General features: G+C 39.3%; 1 protein-coding gene across 1 annotated transcript in view; it reads left to right on the forward strand.

Annotated features, from left to right (window-relative positions):
* Positions 1 to 26,341, forward strand: part of LOC110678654 (teneurin-a-like) — a 159,146-nt gene that overhangs the window by 81,757 nt on the left and 51,048 nt on the right. Inside the window, exons 6-7 of the mRNA XM_021851803.1 lie at positions 15,249 to 15,428; positions 15,484 to 15,568. Coding sequence (XP_021707495.1) covers positions 15,249 to 15,428; positions 15,484 to 15,568 — 265 coding nt within the window. The remainder of the gene's footprint in view (positions 1 to 15,248; positions 15,429 to 15,483; positions 15,569 to 26,341) is intronic.

The raw sequence follows: 26,341 nt of genomic DNA on the forward strand, positions 1-26,341 counted from the left end.
TGAAGGATATATCGGAACCTAAACGAGATAGAAAATTCCTGTCTTCAAGAAAGTTGTTCAAAGTGAGCCGTGCTTCCCCGAGAGACCTAGCATAGTTCCAAATTCGTCCACTACGTGGCGCTAGTGCACATAAACACTTCCGGTTTACTGCATTTGAAGGATATCTCGGAACCTAAACGAGATAGAAAATTCCTGTCTTCGAGAAAGTTGCTCAAAGTGAGCCGTGCTTCCCCGAGGGACCTAGCATAGTTCCACATTCGTCCACTACGTGGCGCTAGTGCACATAAACACTTCCGGTTTACTGCTATTGAAGGATATCTCGGAACCTAAACGAGATAGAAAATTCCTGTCTTCGAGAAAGTTGTTCAGAGTGAGCCTAGCTTCCCCAAGGGACCTAGCATAGTTCCAAATTCGTCCACTACGTGGCGCTAGTGTACATAAACACTTCCGGTTTACTGCTATTGAAGGATATCTCGGAACCTAAACGAGATAGAAAATTCCTGTCTTCGAGAAGGTTGTTCAAAGTGAGCCTAGCTTCCCCGAGGGACCTAGCATAGTTCCAAATTCATCCACTACGTGGCGCTAGTGTGCATAAACACTTCCGTTTGTCGATATTGAAGGATATCTCGGAACCTAAACGAGATAGAAAATTCCTGTCTTCGAGAAGGTTGTTCAAAGTGAGCCTAGCCTCCCCAAGGGACCTAGCATAGTTCCAAATTCATCCACTACGTGGCGCTAGTGTACATAAACACTTCCGGTTTGTCGATATTGAAGGATATCTCGGAACCTAAACGAGATAGAAAATTCCTGTCTTCGAGAAGGTTGTTCAAAGTGAACCATGCTTCCCCGAGGGACCTAGCATAGTTCCAAATTTGTCCACTAGGTGACGCTAGTGCACATAAACACTTCCGGTTTACTGCTATTGAAGGATATCTCGGAACCTAAACGAGATAGAAAATTCCTGTCTTCGAGAAGGTTGTTCAAAGTGAACCATGCTTCCCCGAGGGACCTAGCATAGTTCCAATTTTGTCCACTAGGTGACGCTAGTGCACATAAACACTTCCGGTTTACTGCTTTTGAAGGATATCTCGGAACCTAAACGAGATAGAAAATTCCTGTCTTCGAGAAAGTTGTTCAAAGTGAGCCGTGCTTCCCCAAGGGACCTAGCATAGTTCCAAATTCGTCCACTACGTGGCGCTAGTGTACATAAACACTTCCGGTTTACTGCTATTGAAGGATATCTCGGAACCTAAACGAGATAAAAAATTCCTGTCTTCGAGAAAGTTGTTCAAAGTGAACCGTGCTTCCCCGAGGGACCTAGCATAGTTCCAAATTTGTCCACTACGTGGCGCTAGTGTACATAAACACTTCCGTTTGTCGATATTGAAGGATATCTCGGAACCTAAACGAGATAGAAAATTCCTGTCTTCGAGAAAGTTGTTCAGAGTGAGACTAGCTTCCCCAAGGGACCTAGCATAGTTCCAAATTCATCCACTACGTGGCGCTAGTGTACATAAACACTTCCGGTTTACTGCTATTGAAGGATATCTCGGAACCTAAACGAGATAGAAAATTCCTGTCTTCGAGAAGGTTGTTCAAAGTGAGCCTAGCTTCCCCGAGGGACCTAGCATAGTTCCAAATTCATCCACTACGTGGCGCTAGTGTACATAAACACTTCCGGTTTACTGCTATTGAAGGATATCTCGGAACCTAAAAGAGATAGAAAATTCCTGTCTTCGAGAAGGTTGTTCAAAGTGAGCCTAGCCTCCCCAAGGGACCTAGCATAGTTCCAAATTCATCCACTACGTGGCGCTAGTGTACATAAACACTTCCGTTTGTCGATATTGAATGATATCTCGGAACCTAAATGAGATAGAAAATTCCTGTCTTCGAGAAAGTTATTCAGAGTGAGCCTAGCTTCCCCAAGGGACCTAGCATAGTTCCAAATTCATCCACTACGTGGCGCTATTGTACATAAACACTTCCGTTTTCTCGATATTGAAGGATATCTCGGAACCTAAACGAGATAGAAAATCCCTGTCTTCGAGAAAGTTGTTCAGAGTGAGACTAGCTTCCCCAAGGGACCTAGCATAGTTCCAAATTCATCCACTACGTGGCGCTAGTGTGCATAAACACTTCCGGTTTACTGCTATTGAAGGATATCTCGGAACCTAAACGAGATAGAAAATTCCTGTCTTCGAGAAAGTTGTTCAGAATATGCAGAGCTTCCTGAGCAAAGTCGGATAACTGGATGGTATCAAAATAATAACAACTTGTATTATCGCTGTTATCATTTTGAGATTATGTTAACAATGATAACTGAATGATTACAAAATTTGTTATCATTTTATCCGTGACATAAACTTTTGACAACAGTTTGATAACAAAATATGTTATCACACATCTTTCCCATAACATTTTTAAAGCATATATTATTAAACAAAGTTGACTTTTCATCATACAAAATTTTGTAAAATTATTTGAAGTGTAAGTTTAACCCAAAACACTCACCTCTCAACATTTTTCCTTGATTTATGAACGTAAAATTCAAAAATATATGATGATGCAAATTTAGTTATCAACTTGAACTCAGTGATAATATAATTTATTATTACTTTGTTATTCGACAAACAAATTTGAGTTCTCATTTTTGTTATGTTGGCTGTTAATTCATCCAAAGTGATAACAAAATCAGTTATCAAATGATGATAACCAAGAAACAAGATTTGTTATCATTTTGCTGTTCAACTTTGCTCGGGTTCCTTGCAAAATTTTAATTATTATTTTATTTTATTATTTGTCTTTAATTAAGAATTATGTTAAGTTCATCCACTTTGTGGTTCCGGTATCATTTTATTTAGAGATATCTCTCAATCTATAGAGGAGACATAAGATATATACATCTTTTAATAAAGTTGTTCAGATTGAGCAGAGCTTATTCAAGGGAGCATGCAAGGCTTTTATATTTTCCACTTCGTGACGGTAGTGTACGTATATACTGGTAAGTTATAGATGAGAAATTTCCTCAAATCTAAACGGGATATAAATTTTCTATTTTCGGGTATGTCTTTCAGAAAAAGCAGAACTTCTCTACACTTTTTATATTCATGGAGAAGTAATTTATTTTTTTTTAGAAAACCTTTAATTGGACACTTCACTTAACTTTTGCAAAAGAAAAATAATACTAAAAATCACTCGTAAGGGGAGCAAATACCTTTACACTCTTATATGTTGCTTATCTTGACAGATAGGTCTATTTCGTCTGTGACTTACAGACTTCTTCAGTGTCGAGTGCTCGACATGAAGCAGAACTTGCAAGACGGAATTTTCAAAGCAGTGTTTTCGTATAGTACATGAAAGCTAATATTCTTTAACTTCACCCTGAGAAAGTAACCCCGATTTATGTTGAGGCAACCATTTAAATTCGGAAATCGATCTTGGCAAACAGATTGCAGAGAAACGAACAACTGAGGTCTCGGCGACCATTTGTCTGATCTCAGTAAAGTTCGCTAAATGTTTACAGTATCTTGGTAACGTTCGCCGAGATTTCGATTAAAAATTTGATTCGTCAAATTCTTCTTCTTGGCATTAAGTCTTCACTGGGACAGAGCCTGCTTATCAGTTTAGTGTTCAATGAGCACTTCCACAGGGATTGACCGAGAGCTTTCTTTGCCAAAGTTGCCATACACGCATTCGTATATCGTGTGGCAGGTAAGATGATAATCTATATGCCCAGGGAAGTCAAAGAAATTTCCATTACGAAAAGATCCTGGACCGGCTTGGAATCGAACCCTGACGCCTTTAGCATGGCTTTGCTTTGTAGCTGCAGGCTCAAACCACACGGCTAAGAAAGGCCGTTTGCAAACGTCTTGATTCATCTGCACGGATTTAAATCTGATTCTTAAATCATGATTTACAAGTCATGCAACTCAGAAATAAGTAAGGTCATGATATCAAGATCATGAATCATAGTTTCTGGATAATCATGATTCTTCATAAGCGTAACATCCAAAGTGATAACAGTTCCGTCAAGACAAGAATTCCGTCAGGACTTTCCCAAAAGGATTTCTTCATGGCTCATGGATTTCTTCAGGAATTTCGAAAGCAATTCCTTCAGGTACTCTCCGAAATTCCATACGAATTCACCCAGAGATTCCTTTAGGAATTGCCTCAGGAATTCCTTTAGGGATGTTCCCAGAGATTTTTCAGGAATTCTCAATTCCCAAAATCATTCCTGCTAAAATTCATTGAGCATTCTTTAAAGAATTTCCTCAAAGGTCCCTAAGGAGTTTCAATAGAGATCCCTTCAGAAATTCCCCCCAAGAGTCCTTTCAAGAAATCATCCTGGGATTTCTTAAGGAATTCTCCCTACGATATCTTATGGAATTCCTCCTTGTATTCATTCAGTAGTTCATCCAATGATTTTTACAGAATTCCCAAAACAAGTTCTCTAGGGATTCCTTCAAGAATTTTTCCAGGAATTCCTTTTGGAATTCACCCAAATATCTTTTCCGGAAATCCTTCGGTGATTGCTTCCAAAATTTTTCCGAGAGATCCACACAGAATATTTTTAAGGTACCTGCAGGAATTCAAATTAAACCTTTTTGATGTCACACTAGAATTGTAAACGAATACTAGTGCAACGTAGTGAATGAATTTGGAACTATGCTAGGTCTCTCGGGGAAGCTAGGCTCACTTTGAACAACTTTCTCGAAGACAGGAATTTTCTATCTCGTTTAAGTTCCAAGATATCCTTCAATAGCAGTAAACCGGAAGTGTCTATGTACACTAGCGCCACGTAGTGGATGAATTTGGAACTATGCTCGAGCTCTCGGGGAAGGAATTTTCTATCTCGTTAAGGTTCCGAGATGTCCTCCAAAGCAGTAAACCGGAAGTGTTTATGTACACTAGCGCCACGTAGTGGACAAATTTGGAACTATGCTAGGTCCCTCGGGGAAGCACGGTTCACTTTGAACAACCTTCTCGAAGACAGGAATTTTCTATCTCGTTTAGGTTCCGAGATATCCTTCAATAGCAGTAAACCGGAAGTGTTTATGTACACTAGCGCCACGTAGTGGACGAATTTGGAACTATGCTAGGTCCCTCGGGGAAGCACGGCTCACTTTGAACAACTTTCTCGAAGACAGGAATTTTCTATCTCGTTTAGGTTCCGAGATATCATTCAATATCGACAAACCGGAAGTGTTTATGTACACTAGCGCCACGTAGTGGATGAATTTGGAACTATGCTAGGTCCCTTGGGGAAGCTAGGCTCACTTTGAACAACCTTCTCGAAGACAGGAATTTTCTATCTCTTTTAGGTTCCGAGATATCCTTCAATAGCAGTAAACCGGAAGTGTTTATGTACACTAGCGCCACGTAGTGGATGAATTTGGAACTATGCTAGGTCCCTCGGGGAAGCACGGCTCACTTTGAACAACCTTCTCGAAGACAGGAATTTTCTATCTCGTTTAGGTTCCGAGATATCCTTCAATAGCAGTAAACCGGAAGTGTTTATGTACACTAGCGCCACGTAGTGGATGAATTTGGAACTATGCTAGGTCCCTTGGGGAAGCTAGTCTCACTCTGAACAACTTTCTCGAAGACAGGAATTTTCTATCTCGTTTAGGTTCCGAGATATCCTTCAATATCGACAAACGGAAGTGTTTATGCACACTAGCGCCACGTAGTGGATGAATTTGGAACTATGCTAGGTCCCTCGGGGAAGCACGGCTCACTTTGAACAACCTTCTCGAAGACAGGAATTTTCTATCTCGTTTAGGTTCCGAGATATCCTTCAATAGCAGTAAACCGGAAGTGTTTATGTACACTAGCGCCACGTAGTGGACGAATTTGGAACTATGCTAGGTCCCTCGGGGAAGCACGGCTCACTTTGAGCAACTTTCTCGAAGACAGGAATTTTCTATCTCGTTTAGGTTCCGAGATATCCTTCAAATGCAGTAAACCGGAAGTGTTTATGTGCACTAGCGCCACGTAGTGGACGAATTTGGAACTATGCTAGGTCTCTCGGGGAAGCACGGCTCACTTTGAACAACTTTCTTGAAGACAGGAATTTTCTATCTCGTTTAGGTTCCGATATATCCTTCAATAGCAGTAAACCGGAAGTGTTTATGTACACTAGCGCCAGGTAGTGGACAAATTTGGAACTATGCTAGGTCCCTCGGGGAAGCACGGTTCACTTTGAACAACCTTCTCGAAGACAGGAATTTTCTATCTCGTTTTGGTTCCGAGATATCCTTCAATATCGACAAACGGAAGTGTTTATGCACACTAGCGCCACGTAGTGGATGAATTTGGAACTATGCTCGAGCTCTCGGGGAAGGAATTTTCTATCTCGTTAAGGTTCCGAGATGTCCTCCAAAGCAGTAAACCGGAAGTGTTTATGTGCACTAGCGCCACATAGTGGACAAATTTGGAACTATGCTAGGTCCCTCGGGGAAGCACGGTTCACTTTGAACAACTTTCTCGAAGACAGGAATTTTTTATCTCGTTTAGGTTCCGAGATATCCTTCAATAGCAGTAAACCGGAAGTGTTTATGTGCACTAGCGTCACCTAGTGGACAAATTTGGAACTATGCTAGGTCCCTCGGGGAAGCATGGTTCACTTTGAACAACCTTCTCGAAGACAGGAATTTTCTATCTCGTTTAGGTTCCGAGATATCCTTCAATAGCAGTAAACCGGAAGTGTTTATGTGCACTAGCGCCACCTAGTGGACAAATTTGGAACTATGCTAGGTCCCTCGGGGAAGCACGGCTCACTTTGAGCAACTTTCTCGAAGACAGGAATTTTCTATCTCGTTTTGGTTCCGAGATATCCTTCAATAGCAGTAAACCGGAAGTGTTTATGTACACTAGCGCCACGTAGTGGATGAATTTGGAACTATGCTAGGTCCCTCGGGGAAGCTAGGCTCATTTTGAACAACCTTCTCAAAGACAGGAATTTTCTATCTCGTTTAGGTTCCGAGATATCCTTCAATAGCAGTAAACCGGAAGTGTTTATGTACACTAGCGCCACGTAGTGGATGAATTTGGAACTATGCTAGGTCCCTTGGGGAAGCTAGTCTCACTTTGAACAACTTTCTCGAAGACAGGAATTTTCTATCTCGTTTAGGTTCCGAGATATCCTTCAATATCGACAAACGGAAGTGTTTATGCACACTACCGCCACGTAGTGGATGAATTTGGAACTATGCTAGGTTCCTCGGGGAAGCTAGGCTCACTTTGAACAACCTTCTCGAAGACAGGAATTTTCTATCTCGTTTAGGTTCCGAGATATCCTTCAATAGCAGTAAACCGGAAGTGTTTATGTACACTAGCGCCACGTAGTGGATGAATTTGGAACTATGCTAGGTCCCTTGGGGAAGCTAGGCTCACTCTGAACAACTTTCTCGAAGACAGGAATTTTCTATCTCGTTTAGGTTCCGAGATATCCTTCAAATAGCAGTAAACCGGAAGTGTTTATGTGCACTAGCGCCACGTAGTGGACGAATTTGGAACTATGCTAGGTCCCTCGGGGAAGCACGGCTCACTTTGAACAACTTTCTTGAAGACAGGAATTTTTTATCTCGTTTAGGTTCCGAGATATCCTTCAATATCAGTAAACCGGAAGTGTTTATGTACACTAGCGCCACGTAGTGGATGAATTTGGAACTATGCTAGGTCCCTCGGGGAAGCACGGTTCACTTTGAACAACCTTCTCGAAGACAGGAATTTTCTATCTCGTTTAGGTTCCGAGATATCCTTCAATAGCAGTAAACCGGAAGTGTTTATGTACACTAGCGCCACGTAGTGGACGAATTTGGAACTATGCTAGGTTCTTCGGGGAAGCACGGCTCACTTTGAGCAACTTTCTCGAAGACAGGATTTTTCTATCTCGTTTAGGTTCCGAGATATCCTTGAAAAGCAGTAAACCGGAAGTGTTTATGTGCACTAGCGTCACCTAGTGGACAAATTTGGAACTATGCTAGGTCCCTCGGGGAAGCACGGCTCACTTTGAACAACTTTCTCGAAGACAGGAATTTTCTATCTCGTTTAGGTTCCGAGATATCCTTCAATAGCAGTAAACCGGAAGTGTTTATGTGTACTAGCGCCACCTAGTGGACAAATTTGGAACTATGCTAGGTCCCTCGGGGAAGCACGGCTCACTTTGAGCAACTTTCTCGAAGACAGGAATTTTCTATCTCGTTTCGGTTCCGAGATATCCTTCAATAGCAGTAAACCGGAAGTGTTCATGTACACTAGCGCCACGTAGTGGACGAATTTGGAACTATGCTAGGTTCCTCGGGGAAGCACGGCTCACTTTGAGCAACTTTCTCGAAGACAGGATTTTTCTATCTCGTTTAGGTTCCGAGATATCCTTGAAAAGCAGTAAACCGGAAGTGTTTATGTGCACTAGCGTCACCTAGTGGACAAATTCGGAACTATGCTAGGTCCCTCGGGGAAGCACGGCTCACTTTGAACAACTTTCTCGAAGACAGGAATTTTCTATCTCGTTTAGGTTCCGAGATATCCTTCAATATCAGTAAACCGGAAGTGTTTATGTACACTAGCGCCACGTAGTGGACAATTTTGGAACTATGCTAGGTCCCTCGGGGAAGCACGGTTCACTTTGAACAACCTTCTCGAAGACAGGAATTTTCTATCTCGTTTAGGTTCCGAGATATCCTTCAATAGCAGTAAACCGGAAGTGTTTATGTACACTAGCGCCACGTAGTGGACGAATTTGGAACTATGCTAGGTTCTTCGGGGAAGCACGGCTCACTTTGAGCAACTTTCTCGAAGACAGGATTTTTCTATCTCGTTTAGGTTCCGAGATATCCTTGAAAAGCAGTAAACCGGAAGTGTTTATGTGCACTAGCGTCACCTAGTGGACAAATTCGGAACTATGCTAGGTCCCTCGGGGAAGCACGGCTCACTCTGAACAACTTTCTCGAAGACAGGAATTTTCTATCTCGTTTAGGTTCCGAGATATCCTTCAATAGCAGTAAACCGGAAGTGTTTATGTGCACTAGCGCCCCCTAGTGGACAAATTTGGAACTATGCTAGGTCCCTCGGGGAAGCACGGCTCACTTTGAGCAACTTTCTCGAAGACAGGAATTTTCTATCTCGTTTAGGTTCCGAGATATCCTTCAATAGCAGTAAACCGGAAGTGTTTATGTACACTAGCGCCACGTAGTGGATGAATTTGGAACTATGCTAGGTCCCTTGGGGAAGCTAGTCTCACTCTGAACAACTTTCTCGAAGACAGGAATTTTCTATCTCGTTTAGGTTCCGAGATATCCTTCAATAGCAGTAAACCGGAAGTGTTTATGTGCACTAGCGCCACCTAGTGGACAAATTTGGAACTATGCTAGGTCCCTCGGGGAAGCACAGCTCACTTTGGGCAACTTTCTCGAAGACAGGAATTTTCTATCTCGTTTTGGTTCCGAGATATCCTTCAATAGCAGTAAACCGGAAGTGTTTATGTGCACTAGCGCCACCTAGTGGACAAATTTGGAACTATGCTAGGTCCCTCGGGGAAGCACGGCTCACTTTGAGCAACTTTCTCGAAGACAGGATTTTTCTATCTCGTTTAGGTTCCGAGATATCCTTGAAAAGCAGTAAACCGGAAGTATTTATGTGCACTAGCGTCACCTAGTGGACAAATTTGGAACTATGCTAGGTCCCTCGGGGAAGCACGGCTCACTTTGAACAACTTTCTCGAAGACAGGAATTTTCTATCTCGTTTAGGTTCCGAGATATCCTTCAATAGCAGTAAACCGGAAGTGTTTATGTGCACTAGCGCCACCTAGTGGACAAATTTGGAACTATGCTAGGTCCCTCGGGGAAGCACGGCTCACTTTGAGCAACTTTCTCGAAGACAGGAATTTTCTATCTCGTTTTGGTTCCGAGATATCCTTCAATAGCAGTAAACCGGAAGTGTTTATGTGCACTAGCGCCACCTAGTGGACAAATTTGGAACTATGCTAGGTCCCTCGGGAAAGCACGGCTCACTTTGAGCAACTTTCTCGAAGACAGAAATTTTCTATCTCGTTTAGGTTCCGAGATATCCTTCAATAGCAGTAAACCAGAAGTGTTTATGTACACTAGCGCCACGTAGTGGATGAATTTGGAACTATGCTAGGTCCCTTGGGGAAGCTAGTCTCACTCTGAACAACTTTCTCGAAGACAGGAATTTTCTATCTCGTTTTGGTTCCGAGATATCCTTCAATATCGACAAACGGAAGTGTTTATGCACACTAGCGCCACATAGTGGACGAATTTGGAACTATGCTAGGTTCCTCGGGGAAGCACGGCTCACTTTGAGCAACTTTCTCGAAGACAGGAATTTTCTATCTCGTTTAGGTTCCGAGATATCCTTCAAATAGCAGTAAACCGGAAGTGTTTATGTGCACTAGCGTCACCTAGTGGACAAATTTGGAACTATGCTAGGTCCCTCGGGGAAGCACGGCTCACTTTGAACAACTTTCTCGAAGATAGGAATTTTCTATCTCGTTTAGGTTCCGAGATATCCTTCAATAGCAGTAAACCGGAAGTGTTTATGTGCACTAGCGCCACGTAGTGGACGAATTTGGAACTATGCTAGGTTCCTCGGGGAAGCACGGCTCACTTTGAGCAACTTTCTCGAAGACAGGAATTTTCTATCTCGTTTTGGTTCCGAGATATCCTTCAATAGCAGTAAACCGGAAGTGTTTATGTGCACTAGCGCCACCTAGTGGACAAATTTGGAACTATGCTAGGTCCCTCGGGAAAGCACGGCTCACTTTGAGCAACTTTCTCGAAGACAGGAATTTTCTATCTCGTTTAGGTTCCGAGATATCCTTCAATAGCAGTAAACCGGAAGTGTTTATGTACACTAGCGCCACGTAGTGGATGAATTTGGAACTATGCTAGGTCCATTGGGGAAGCTAGTCTCACTCTGAACAACTTTCTCGAAGACAGGAATTTTCTATCTCGTTTAGGTTCCGAGATATCCTTCAATATCGACAAACGGAAGTGTTTATGCACACTAGCGCCACGTAGTGGATGAATTTGGAACTATGCTAGGTTCCTCGGGGAAGCTAGGCTCACTTTGAACAACCTTCTCGAAGACAGGAATTTTCTATCTCGTTTTGGTTCCGAGATATCCTTCAATAGCAGTAAACCGGAAGTGTTTATGTGCACTAGCGCCACGTAGTGGATGAATTTGGAACTATGCTAGGTTCCTCGGGGAAGCACGGCTCACTTTGAGCAACTTTCTCGAAGACAGGATTTTTCTATCTCGTTTAGGTTCCGAGATATCCTTGAAAAGCAGTAAACCGGAAGTGTTTATGTGCACTAGCGTCACCTAGTGGACAAATTTGGAACTATGCTAGGTCCCTCGGGGAAGCACGGCTCACTTTGAACAACTTTCTCGAAGACAGGAATTTTCTATCTCGTTTAGGTTCCGAGATATCCTTCAATAGCAGTAAACCGGAAGTGTTTATGTGCACTAGCGCCACCTAGTGGACTAATTTGGAACTATGCTAGGTCCCTCGGGGAAGCACGGCTCACTTTGAACAACTTTCTCGAAGACAGGAATTTTCTATCTCGTTTAGGTTCCGAGATATCCTTCAATAGCGACAAACCGGAAGTGTTTATGCACACTAGCGCCACGTAGTGGATGAATTTGGAACTATGCTAGGTCCCTCGGAGAGGCTAGGCTCACTTTGAACAACTTTCTCGAAGACAGGAATTTTCTATCTCGTTTAGGTTCCGAGATATCCTTCAATAGCAGCAAACCGGAAGTGTTTTTGTACACTAGCGCCACGTATTGGTGGAATTTTGTATCATTACATATACCATAAGGAAGCGAGCACTGCCCTGTACAACTCTCCCGAAGACATAACCCTTCTAGCTGGTCAAAATTTTGAAATATCCGGCCGCAAACCTAGTTCCGGAATAACCAACTTGCATGCAACGCTTGTATACAACCAGCAAACCAGCTTGTAAGGTGGGCAAAAAATGTGGACGGTCTTGATCCGGCCAATTCTCAGCCATGGTGGCATAAAATTTCAATCGGTCTCCACTAAACGCATCCAGGATAGTAAACGGTTGCAATGGTGAAAAAATTATGGAAATTGATTGATTATCAGCTGAGATATCGTCGTGCAAAGTTTACCGTTCACATTTTTTGACCCGTCGGTACTTTACGTTACAAAAGCTGCGTCGGTATAAGCAGTGTTAAAAAGTGAGCTGCATAGCAAGCTATTCATGACATTTAGATTAGCTGATTAAGCCTAAATATGTTCTTTTGTCTGAACTTTTGGTTGCTTGGGGTGTACCTTTTAATTCCGCTCCTAAATGCTTATCTTTGACAGATACGCGTATTTCGACTACCAATTGCAGTCTTCATCAGTGTGGATACGAGTAACTGACACTGAAGAAGACTGCAAGTGGTAGTCGAAATACGCGTATCTGTCAAAGATAAGCAATTAGGAGCGGAATTAAAAGGTACACGGTACTCCATCTACTTTTAAGTTTCTCTATTGAGATTCTGCTCAGACGATTCGAACATTAATCAGAACAAAGTAATGTATTCTTGTATTCAGTGTCCTTCAAAGGAGAATTCAATTTTCAATAACAATAAAAAATGGTTATTCCGCCATCTGCCTCCTGAGTGGTATTTCTGATCCGAAAGTCAATCGGGCATGGTTTGGGCGAATAATTATGCCATGAACGCGTTCTGATTCATGTTAATCGCAACATGTTACAACATATGACAAACGGTTTGTCCCGCGACTAACAGTGCATCGGATGCTCCATATATCCTTACTATACGCGCGAATTGAACTGTTCAAATCATGCTTCTGCAAGAGCGACGGCCCTCTTAGATCATTCAAATACTATGTTGTTAGTCGCTAGAAGCGATTTTTTCCATCCTTGGTACCTAGTCTATATCTTACAAATTAAATAAAAAAGAACATCAACACAACTTAAATAAATAAATTTCAAATTTTGCGTTTGAATTTACTTATTTAAATCTCCCAATTTTGAAAAATTGAGACGATTTGATAAAATAGGCATATATCATTTAAGTTAAAGAGTGTATCGAAAAGTAGTCGCAAACATTCAAAACAGTCCCAAAAATATTGGGTTGAACCCACAAACAATTGTTTGATTAGAAATACTTTACAATGTATTTAAAAATTATGATACGGTGCTATTAAAGGCCTTCCTTAGCCGTGTGGTTAGAGTCCGCGGCTACAAAGCAAAGCCATGCTGAAGGTGTCTGGGTTCTATTTCCGGTCGGTCCAGGATCTTTTCGTAATGGAAATTTCCTTGACTTGCCTGGGCATAGAGTATCATCGTACCTGCCACACGATATACGAATGCGAAAATGGCACTTAAGGCAAAGAAAGCTCTCAGTAAATAACTGTGGAAGTGCTCATAAGAACACTAAGCTGAGAAGCAGGCCCTGTCCTAGTGAGGACGTAATACTTAGAAGAAGAAGAAGATGTGGTGATATTATTTCAATAAAATGGCATTTTGTATGAAAAATTTTCAACTTACTAACAGATGGCGATGAAAATCTTGCACACCTCTAAAAAATTGATATGTTAAAAAATGTGTAAAATTTTATAAAAAAATGGTTTTTATTTATGCTAATATATTCAGTGCGACAACTCTTATGACATTATGTAAAAATATATTGAAAAATACATTAACAAACATTTAAGAGAAAATGCAAATATCGAAAAAAGTCGATTTTAAGGACCTCTGGTGAGATCGCAGTAAGCGTTGCCCGCGAACGGTCGTGTTTTGTTTTGCTCCACGTTATTTTTCGTGCTTTCGTTTCCGCGATGTCGCCGATGAATTGGCTGGTGCGACGCCATCCGCATTTGAATTTGGAAGTGAATATTGGAAAAATGTCGACATTAAACAGTGAAAAATTCTTTCAAACGCCTTCAGTGTAATATTCTTTGGCCGATTCTAATTGGTTTTGTTAAGATTTGTGCACCCACGTGATATTTTTTCGAGACTGCGCTTGTTTTTCGGCCGATACTACTACGCCACCTGGACGGATGGTTCTGAGAATTTAAAAATAAATTTATGTTTTTGTGAACATGTAAAGTGGGTAGGTTTTTAAGTAAGAATTATAAATGGTAGTGCTAAAACATGCACACTAAGTGGTCTAGTAATGACAAATTGTATGCGTCACATGGAGAAGGAATTGGATGCCATCCAGATGAGAAGAAGAAGAAGAAGAAGAAAAAGGTTCGATTGCTGATTGGATTTAATGACAACGCCGCCTTGGATCGATTTTGGTGAGATTGTTCTGATTACATATTTATTGGTACCTAAACATTAAATACGCGCCAGTTTCAAAGCTAACATTTTTGAAACAGGAAGTGTGTATGTATTATCATTATCCATTTGATAACGGTAATACATACATGCGGGGCTTGTTGTTAGTGAAAGTGACTTCTGAATGGACGTGTCTCTCCAGCCATTCTGAAATGGGTCACCGGATCTGCAACAGAGCTATCACCTTCTAACTCCCGGACTGAAGCTTTTTGCAAAAATATACTATATTTTTGCTAGAAACTTTTTTCCATAATACCACTGCCGGACAGTGGGAGTTAGATGGACCACACACACACACACAAGTCGATTTTAAGGACCTCTTTCTTATTTTTATTTTTTTCTTTCTACACGTTAATGGTAATATCGAACGATTGAAACGAATATTTTTATTCATTATTATTTATTTTATTTTAATTTTATTATATACTAGTAGTCCTGGCAAACTTCGTCTTGCCATCAAGTAGGCTGTTGCTCAACGCTATGGATCGTCCCATATAAAATGGCAGTTCCGTTCACTCTCGTTTTTTCAACTTTCTCGGTGAATATCCTGGGATTTTTATACACACAAACACGTCGGAACCCTTGATGAACAAAATTGTGAAAGAATCAGCCAAATCCCCCGTTCGTAAGCCATTTCGTGACATACAAACACCATTCCATTTTTATCTATATAGATACAATCCAATGGGTTTCCCTTTCTTAGCCTAGTAGTAATGTCTGCAGCGTTAGAAAGCAAAGCTATACAAAAGGTATCTGGGTTTAATTCCTGCTTTGTCCAAGATCTTTTCCACTCACGATCCAAATTTAGATAGTTCCACTCTCGATTACCCTACTAATACCACTTCTTAAAAATACAAAACAGAATAATAACGAATTAGCTTTCAATAACCATCAATTTTCAGATATCCGTGATATCCATCTTCCGGATTCGGCACCTCCTGAAGTGCCTCCACGTGCGCATTCACTTTATAGTGCTTCCAGTAAAAACAGCATGTCAATTAAGAAAAAATCCGATTACGTCTTAAAAATAGATAAGAACGGTGATCAAACGCATGAAGAATACATTCCACCCGGCCAACATGGTAAGGCGCAATACTAAATACCAATGGAAAATATCAACTATATTATTATTAACAGAATACCTGCGAAGTGGTAGCCCCAAATCAACTGGAGTGTACCCGTCAAGGTCGTCTACTTTCAACGATACCCATCAGAGTAACAGGTATGTCAACTGATCTGTATTTTAGTTATTTATTTAACCATAATATTTTTATTTGTCGTCAAACGTTTGTAGACCATTTATGTTTTAGTATATTTTTCTTCCGGTTTTACATAAGTATTTTTGTGTTTTTTTTTTCGATTGTCAAGTTAATCACATATGGCTATTATCTGCTTGAAGGGACCAAATTAAGCGTTATTTGTGCGGTAATGATTTACACGGAGCCACAAATCAACCCAACTTTGACTTCTTTTGACGCAATTCGGCTCTTCCGTGGGATAACCCAAATATGGGTAAACTGACATATAGCTATCGTTAGGTAGTTCACCTTCGACAACAGCGAAAAAAAACAACTCAGGGCAAAATATAATCTACCCAGCGTTTGCTTTTGAAGTCTCCGTAGTGGGTTAATACAACTTAACGTTAGGTAAACTTGAAAGAACCCAAATTTGCCTTATTCCATTGAACTTCAATGCTGGGTCGGTGCGTCTCTCTCTGTTTTTGACAACATAAGGCTCTCGCACCCTTCTCTTTCCAGCAACAAGATCAAATGGGATTTTTTGTTTGTTGTTTTCATACGGAAACGGTTTCCGTATGAAAACGATCCATATGCGTACGTGAGCAGGAAAGAGAAGGGTGATTAAACGTCAGATTGCTTTATTGTTATTGCGGGAATGGCAAAACTACCCAATCGTGGGTAAAAAGTAGATGCAGTTTACCCAAATTTGAGTTTAACGAACTTATTTTTGGGTACTCTGATTTCTTCGTGTACTGTGCGCAGATTATTTTGCTTTCTTCTTTCTGGCGTTACATAAAACTGAACAGACCACGATTCTCTACTTATCCTATCTGCTGAATTTACCACATCCCCGGGGGCACCTGGAACCTACTATAGAGTGGTCATGATAGCCGGTGGTGCTGGAAATGATTCGGAAAGCATAACCTTTGAAAATCATGAAGTTTGATACCCATATTCATACGGTTCCAGATATGCTCCTAACTGACCACTTCCCCCAGGGCACCTGGAACCTTCTAGAGAGTGGTAACATCATGTTTAAACTTTATGCCAACTTGGATATAGCTCCGGATAATATTTACATGATTGGAAATACAAACATGACTAACCATGTTTTCCGGAACCAGTTTTACGGAAATGGTCATATTTCTGAAGATTTCCAACCAATCTCAATGCGTCCGGCGGCATTCAGCTTCCTATTAGTTCTAGTTTCTAGGAAAATTGTAATCATCTATCCAACTTTACACCGCGCAAAAATACAAGCGTCAGAAAAAATGACATTTGGATATGACCTCAGAAAATCCGAAACATCTCCGGTGTCCAGTGACCAATATGCATTGCCAAGCAAGTTCCTGAAACTAGACTAAATTTGCCGTTGACTGCTTCCAGATGCATCCAATTGTATTCATTTTTCATAAAGTTATAAGCATTTTAATTTAGGCAATATTTTGCTTATCTCAATCATTTTGCCTATCCCCTGTAGAAAACAGCTTTGAAAAACATTCAAAATATGTGATATTCAAGCATTCATTCATCTTTCTTTTATTTAGTTAACATATAAACAGATAACACTGAATCAACAATTTCACGCCACAATATTGCGACTTTTGCACCCATTTAGACTCACCCCAAATTTCTTATTATCCCAGTCTTATCTCGCATACAATTTCGCAGTCCAAATGATAGGTTATAAGATAGGTTATTTCAGCTTTTTGATAGTTGGCCAGTTGGCCTACCTAGTTAAACAGATCTTGCTGTGTGCGATTGTGTGATTTGTTCGCAATAAATCGTACTGTGATAATCGTTGTGTCTAATCGGGGGAAAATGTCGCAGCGAAATCATGCTTGGAGGGATGTCAAAATTATCACAGAAATCTAAACACTCGTGCAAGACCCAATACTCGGTTCGTGTCCGTATCTGTTCATCGTCGGTTCTGCCCCACGCTCGCCAAATCGATGCGCACTTGATCCGTCCAGCGGGTGTACAGGTCTGCAACCTTTTCAAATGTTCATCCGACAATATCCATATCATCCAGTGCCGGATTTGGGCTTCGGGGGGCCCGGATCAGATCTCTTTACGGGGGCCCTTGGTACACAATGACCGAGAAAGCTTAGTATTGTTACTCGGAGTCAGATAGACCCGTTGAACCAGTATTATGAAAATAAGATATAAGGAAAACTAAAAAAAATATGTAATAGTACTCGAAATCGACTATGCTTACATCACTTGGTAAATGTTGCGCAAAATAAATCATCTGTCTAAAATACATGAGAAGTTATGGATGATGAGATTGAATTTTGACTAAATCGTCCTCAATCAAGTCCAAAATTAAAAATGTTCCAGTAGAAATTAACACTACATGATTCATCAAGACTCAATAGCAAAGATTATGTTGTTATTTTCTATAATTTCGCTATAGATATTTTCATTTAAAGGAATTGAACCACAGTTGTTGTTGAAGCAATAAGCAATTCGTTAAGTAAAGTATTTTATTCTGCAGACATTTTCTGATTTCCTACCATTATTGTTAGAAAAAATGTATCTAATGCGGACAAGGAGAAATTGCTTCCAGAAAAGCACATGAGCTCCACTATCGCGGTCAACTAACAACTTCCAGAATTTACAATATGAGCCGTCCCCAAGGCTTAGGCAAGTCTCAGTTATTCGCTTTATAATTTTAGTATTCCCGATACTGACAACAGTTTGGAAGAACTGTGTACACTTAGACAACCTGCAGATGATGCTCTAGTATCTGTAAATAGCCCATTGAGCTAAAATCCGGTAAAGACCTTAGCAAAATTACCTCGAATATCTATCCATTAAGGTGAAACAGTTTAGAATCAGCTTCTAAGATTGCACTGAAACTTCAAAGGCACAAATCTGTCGAAGAAAGCATCCAATAACAGTGATTTTTTTTTGCTTTGTGCACTAGTCGAAAGCTTAAAATAAGAATATCAGAAACGTTTGCCAACTATTTCTTCAGTTTTATGCCTTTGATAACGTGAGTAGGGGCACAAGGCGGCCATCTTTGGATTCCGAGATATTTCACCTTAGAGCTAGTAATTTAGGAATCGAGGAATATATAATTGTAAAAAAAATCTTTAGATTTGGGTCGAAATAACAATAAATTCTAAACTCTTAGTGAAAATTGTAATATTCGAACAAATTATGTGGATTTAGATCAAAATTGCAGTAAATTTTAAGCTTTTAGTAAAATTTACTATATTAAATCAAAACCATGAAAATATTATTACAAATTTATTAAACCTGGCACAAATGGTAAAGACTACAGTAGAATATAAAAATATCGAAGTTCCGGCAGGATCTCAGATGTGTTTGATTGAATAGTAGCTTCAGTATCGTGATAGTAAATTTAAGAAAACCTATGAATTATCGAGTATCTTCGTGATCGAGTCTTCGTCTAGGGCAAAGAGCACTACAATTTTGGTAGTATCTTTCCAAAAAGTTGCGAAAGGTTGATACTATTAACCCGCAAAAAGTTTTAAAGTTTTTGATATAAACTTGATGATATTTATTAGCGAATAGAAGGCCTGAGTGAAAGCGAAAATTCTAAAACCCTCACCGCTCAGCGAATTCTTAATGGATTCAAATGATTTTTTGTCAGTATACTGGCCCACATATCTAGTTTCTAGAAGTGGACAGAGGAACGCGGAAATATTCCTGTGGTCGGAGTTATTCCGGTGGATCACTTGGTCAGGTCGGGTGAGAAGGGTACTGTGCGTTTGTGCCCCTGGAGGTAGGCAAATTTCAAGTCACCGTTCATTTCGGGAATCGGTCATAATGTGGTCACAACATGACGAAATTTTAAGAAAATTGCATCAGTGTAAACCTTTTGAGAAACGATTAAATTGGATAACTATGAGTTTTGCATTTGATTAATCCTACAAATGACCATTTTCAGGTCCCGGGACGCCTCAAACTTAAGATAAAGTGGCCAATTTGTATCTGAACATCTGTACCAAGCTTATGGGAACGCATTTTAGTGCACAATTATGTTTGATTTCTGTTTTTCTAGCATTGAAACGGTTTAGTATCCAATAAATATATAGTAGGTTCTTCCAGACATTACGTCAGAATGGCCACATCCGGTATATTTTAAACGGTGCAAAACTCTTCATTTATAGTGTTGAATATCAGATCTTGATGATTTATGCAAATTAAAATTATTGTCATTTCAAATAAATAATGGTAACTTGGCATGTCCCAAAAAATAGCCCTTTTTACCCGACTTGACCCAGTGACCCACCGGAATAACTCCGGCCACAGTAATATTTTCGCGTTCCTCTGGCCACTTCTAGAAACTAGATATGTGGGCCAGTGAACTGGCAAAAAATCATTTGAATCCGTTAAGAATTCTCTGAGCGGTGAGGGTTTCAGTATTTTTGCTTTCTCTCAGGCCTATACGGGTTAAAGCTAATTTACACTGCCAATTTAAATTAGAGCTCATTTATACTGCCCATAACTTAAAATGACCAGACGTCCCGCCTTTCGCGAGACAGTCCGCATTTTGAACATTTTTCCCGCGAAACGTCCCGCATTTTACTCAAATCATAAAAATGTCCCGCATTTTTAGAGATATTATTTTTAATGCCTATTTGGCAGCTTTCATTTGAAAATGCGTTTATTTTTTTATTGTTGGAAACTGACGACGATTTTGTACATGAGAGATGCCAAATAGTTGTTTCAGCAACAGAACAAAATTTGCAAATTTCAAATTTCGCATGTGCAACAGAAACAATCTTGTCGGGTGTTTCATGTTTTTTAGTGCTCAACTGAAACTAAAACTGCGGACTCAGATTAAAATTTTCGTAAAATCTAATAGTTTTCAATTAGTGAAAAAATACTATTGAAGAAAATCTAACACTGAATTTCTAATATTTTGAACAATAGTTCTCTTGCGCTCACTTCTGAAGTGTTATTTTGCTTGTGTTCACTTCTGAAGTATTATGAAATTTTCACAGAATGCTGCTCAATATGATGTAGGAATCCCTTCCAAGATCCTGTGATAATCTTGCTCAGGACAGGGTCCTGTAAGAATCTTGTTGTTTGAAAATCCGGAAGGATGCCGGCAAATGCTGTCCAGAGTTTTGTAAACATACATCTCACAATTCTGTCTGAAACCCAATGAGTATGAGCCATTTTCTGAATTATGTTATAAGTATATCTTGGCGTATACTCGGCGAGCCTCGTTGGATAAATGTACCACTCGTGCTGAAAAAATCATCATTTTGCATCTTGTTGCATAAATAACTATTGTTCTCATGACTTTTACTGTGCGCCGTGTGTTGGTGTTGTCTCGCGCTCTCTTACGGGCAACTTGAAAACAGAGCGCACAGTAAAAGTCAAACGTTTTATCAGGTCCGTCACACTCGGGCTCAGATTGTGTACCACTTCTAGTACTGCATTTGGTCCCTCGGTAGTACAAAAGGTACCGTAAAACGGGGTAACTTTGATAATGCGGGTAACTTTGATAGTGCGTAACCCACCACATACTAATCTAAATATCATAATTTCTGTTAATCAGTTAAGCAAAACGAATGCAAAACTAAAGAATATTAGTATGACACTTCATGTAAGAGATGTTTTCATTTGAATCAAGAACATTTTAGGCTTTTTACACGAATTTAAAAAAAATACACAATTTTAGCATTTTTGAAACGCTTACAAACAATCTGTTCTACGATCACTATTTGATGTAGTTTTGAATAGTTGGCCACTTATCTTTGACAGCCTAGTTATCATAGAACTTGAATACGGTCTCAAATCTCTTAGCGAAAAGCATATTCACAAACTGGGACCATTTTTGTAATCTAAGTCAGAAATTTCCATATAACGTTAAACGCCTAGAGGTATGCAATGCCCTACAAATGTTCGTAATTCATTCAATTTTGTTCGAATCATACTCCATTATCAAAGTTACCCCAAAACAGAAAACCAACTTTCGATTATATGAAAAATTATATATCCATTCAAAATAAATCTTTTGCCAATTTATCGACTGTAATCGATAACCAGGATGCCAGTACTTGTTTTAAAAATATAAATTGTAAATCTTTGAAACAGCATGCAAAAATATTCAAATTTTCTTCGAAAAAACTATCAAAGTTACCCCGTTTTACGGTACCCAAGTTTGACAGATCGCGGTACACTTTTCACGGTATTCTAGATTAACTTATGAGCCATAAAATGTTGGGCAACTGCAAGGGACACCGAGGTCTTTAATTTGTCTTTGGTTTTATAGCATGCATAAGCTCATGTCGATGATTTCTTAGGTCCCTTCATTCTGCATACAATTTCCTTCTCCACATCTCGATATCCTCCTTATCTCGATACCTCCGTATCTCGATGTGTGCCTGTTGATATTTCGTTCCCAATTATCTCTCTGTATGTCGATATGACCAATACCAAAGGTTACTAGACCAAATTTTTGGGGTTCCAAACAAATTAGGAACACGCAATGACGTCCGATTGTTTATTATTTTCTTGGCAACGGAGTGTTTTTCAATCTAGTATTCAATAAAACTTTGTTCTTTGTCTCGATCTCTCCCTATCTCGATGGTCCCTTCGATTTCGAGATGTGGAGAGGCGAATGTAGTTTAAAAAAACATAAAAAAAACAAAGTTATCAAACTGAAATTGTAGAAATTGATACTGTGGACATCCCTGCTAATTACACATAACACGTGAAAGTTTTCTGGGCTTAATAAGATATACGATTTTTGTGATAATAAATCGTTGAGCTTGCTTATTTAGACCTATAGATTAGGTAAAATGTGAGTTGATAGCACAATAGGGGTATTCACTAACCGGCGTAACTCATCGTGTATATCGCGGTAAACTGATTATTTAAAATATTTCATAAAATTGCGTAAGCTTCGAAGGAAAGATTTCAAATTTTTGAGATATGACAGTCGACCAATCCAAGATCCCTTTGGTCGTTGTAGCAACTGTTATAAAAACATTATAAATAAACAAACTTCCATCTTTGAAAACGAAAACTTGTTAGAAACCTCATTACAAGGATTTCAAAGTTGTGATCTTATTAACAACCTAAAAGCGATCATGAAAGTAGGATTTTTCACAGATTCGAAAGTGCGTTGTGGAAAGCGGCATCAGAATGGTAACTTTTACAACATTATAGACAGTGGTAGTTCTTCAAGAACGAGAAGTGTGGAATCCTCATCTAGTTCATTTTCTTACAGACAAGATGTACTGTACATTCCGGATATTGATGGTCCTATTCAACTCACAGTGAGGAAAGAAAGAATCCATTTGATGACAGAATTATTCGTCTAAATATCTGTACATATGTGTGCAAATAAAGTGTACCTATCCATGATCAGATTAAATGCAATAAACTTCGAAACCGATTGAATGCTATCGATTTTGGTTAAGTCAGTCATTTGGCCATTTGAGTGTTCACGACCGCACATTTTCCATTCATATACTAAACGAGTAAAACACCTCTATCTGAAAATCTTTCGATCGCCGCCAACAAACAGGCCTCGCACAGACACTTCCAATTAACTCCAACATGCAGATTTAGCAGCTCTTTTAGCGTCAGAACAAAATTTCGACCCTTGGTTATGTAGTGAGGAAAATTCTGGGTACCGCAACGAAAATGCTATTGTCAACCGTTGTTATTGGGTAACTAGATTGTTGTTCTAAACAAGAATAGGAATATTTCATTTGAAACGTTTCATCAGTAATTTCTTATTTTACGCAACTTTAAGTGAATACCCCTAATGAAAATTATTTGAGTTTGTAACAAGTTACAGTCATTTCAAGCGTTTAGTATCATACTGAGAGAGAGTCGCGAAGAGGAAAAATATCAACGTCATATGCAGCCCAGATTTCGCTGTCACGAAACGTCAAATGCAGCCCGTCATTTTCGTGACTGAAAAAGTGAAAAGTATTGTATTCAAAATAAACTATTATTAAAAACCTCACTCATCGGAGCAGTTTTTTTCAAAGATGCTGATAAATCTAAAGACAAGACTAGTTATTTTTAATGTCAGCTACGTTTTCTGGTATGAAATTTTACACAAAATGCCGTTTATGCTTCGATGCGATGCAAACTCAAAAGTTTTTTGCTGAGGTGGTGATGTGAGAGCTTAAACGGCTTGCGCAAGATTGATATAAACACAGAGTGGAATAAGAAAAAACTCAGCAATCGCAGAAAAAGAAGACCATCTCCGCGAGTCTCGTCTCAGGTATCATACAGACGTATTTGCAGTGTACGATTTTTCTTCGTCGATTGTATCTTTTGATTATTACGCGAAATTTTATCGATTTTCGTAACATTTTATCATGCAGTATGACGAATATGTACTTACTACTGAATCAAAAAAGCAATCGAAAACTGTCATCAGGCCATTATTACAAACTAGAGAGAAAATCGATCACTGCAGTAACGCTTTTATGATACCGAACGCGATTTTTTTTGTACTTTTGCTTTTGAACGCTGAACTTGTCAAAACATTTTCCACTGTTTCTGTATGTGAACAATACAGAAAATGTGAAATTATGTCCCGCTTTAGAACAAAATACATTTGGTCCTTCTTCCATAACTGCGTATTTGTCACATATTTGTTCATTCCAAGTTAATACCATGGAAAGTCATCAAATCATAAACATAACCATCAACTTATGTCGTTTACGCTTTTAGGAACTGGGTCGGTGATCAACATATAAACAAACCAACATCAAGCAAATTGAAGTTCGGTTGAACCTGAATCGGGTTGGGATTGAAACTGTGATTCGGAACGGGTTTCGCCAGTTTCAACCTAGGTTCAAAAACGAATTCGACATTACTTAAATCTGTGAGATTGTTCTAGAAAATTCGTTAAAAAAAAACACGTTATTTTGTCACATTGGTAATTGTAACCGCATAACAGATACATTGATGTTATACATGGGCCTCATTATGTTGTAGCTATGATATTTCTATCAGATTTATTTTCTGACTATTAACCTATTAACACCAGGCGCCAAAAACTTTAAACTCGAGATAAAATAAACAAGTAATTCAACGTAATTAAACTTGACTTAAAAGCATGATGGACTCTGTTCACTCCGGCTGAACAAAAATCGAAAAATGTTATTCTTGGATGATTCGTAGTTTTCAACAACACAAGTCAAATTGGAGACAAATGATGTTTATCTTCGCCATGTATGTTGGAATCCATGTCACAAATGTTTATTTACTATGGTTGGGACGGGTTCGCTGTTATTCAAAGGTCTGGTCAAGCTGCTATGCTAGTAAATTACTGCGAAGACTCTCTTGAACGCTTTCCTTATATTTTTGATTAGGCGAGTTATTCATTTTCACAAATATTATAAATAATGAATCAAGGTCCTCACGTAATCAAAAATTCTAATAGTGTTCTATTCAAAAATTGTGATAATCGAAGAAAACCACGAATTTGTTTTGCCAAAGCGCACTAAGTTGCTCCCATATGGTGCACTTTTGTTGAACACGTTCACTGTTCAATGCGTGTGTAATGTAGCAAGAATGGCACGAAATTTATCATTTCAACTGTACATGAAACTGCTTATTTTCACAACAGTTTAAAAATAGTCACAGAAGCTAAAATTTGATTGATCTTCATTACTATCGGTTTGAACAACAGAAAAGTTCATCGGAATACGAAACTCGGCACTTCTGAGTGGTAATTTGGCGTGCTAACGCTCGGTCATCTAGACTTTTTGGATGATGGGTAATAAACTTGAGTGTGATATAAGTTGTTTAAAAATTCAGGCTCGAATAATTATTGTTGAGCGCTTGGTCATTTTTAGAAATTGTAGTTTCTTCCCATACTGACGCACGTGACGCCTTTATCGTCACCCTTTCCATTTGAAGAAGCAAATCTCAAGTAGGTACTACTCCATATATCGAAAAATGTATCACTATATTCTATATATGTAGTGTACTGCCCATACTCGCATAACAGTCCCATTTATATAGGGAATCCGATAGAATATGGGACTGTTATGCGAGTATGGGCAGTGTACAACCCATTAAATTTTCAGCCTCATCGGTTCACTGAAAATCGCGATTTGCTTCTGCAAAGTTTTGATGATAATTGTCACTTTAATGCATATTATTTACAAATAAAAATGTTTTTAGGATTGACACTCGGAATTCCAAAGGATATAGTATTCAAGTATCTTCCCAGTTAGTTTGAGAATACTTTACATTTAATAATTATGGTCAACTTAATTTTCAAAACGCCTAATGGAGTATAGACATTCCAAAAACCATGAGTGCCAAAATTTCACAAGATGGACGGCAATGATGAAATTAGGTGAAGATGCAACGAAGCCATTTCTCAAATTTTCGAAAGCACAAATCTAGACAGTTTAGATTTTGATCGATTGGTCACTTGCTGGTGGTGACACATTGATCAAATTTTCAGAGTGAACGGCTGCCTGATTATAAAGATTTGCGTTCTTGAAAAGTGTGGCTTCGTTGCATCTTCACCTTAACATACCCGACCAATTTGGAAGCACCGTCAACCATGTGTTAAACTGTAAGAAATGTCCTAAGTCGCATAGTTTATATAGGTACATGAATAGATGGAAACCAGAATACTGCGAAAAGACGTCCACATCAAATGGCTAAAATTAGCATTCATTCATGTATGTTGCTAATACTTTCAGTTGCTAGATGTTTCAGTCAACCGCAGCTGCATTTGCATACATGTGCATGAGTCTGAGAATAGAATTCATTCATGTAGA

Source organism: Aedes aegypti, chromosome 1, assembly GCF_002204515.2.
Source record: "Aedes aegypti strain LVP_AGWG chromosome 1, AaegL5.0 Primary Assembly, whole genome shotgun sequence".
Taxonomy (NCBI): Eukaryota; Metazoa; Arthropoda; class Insecta; order Diptera; family Culicidae; genus Aedes; species Aedes aegypti.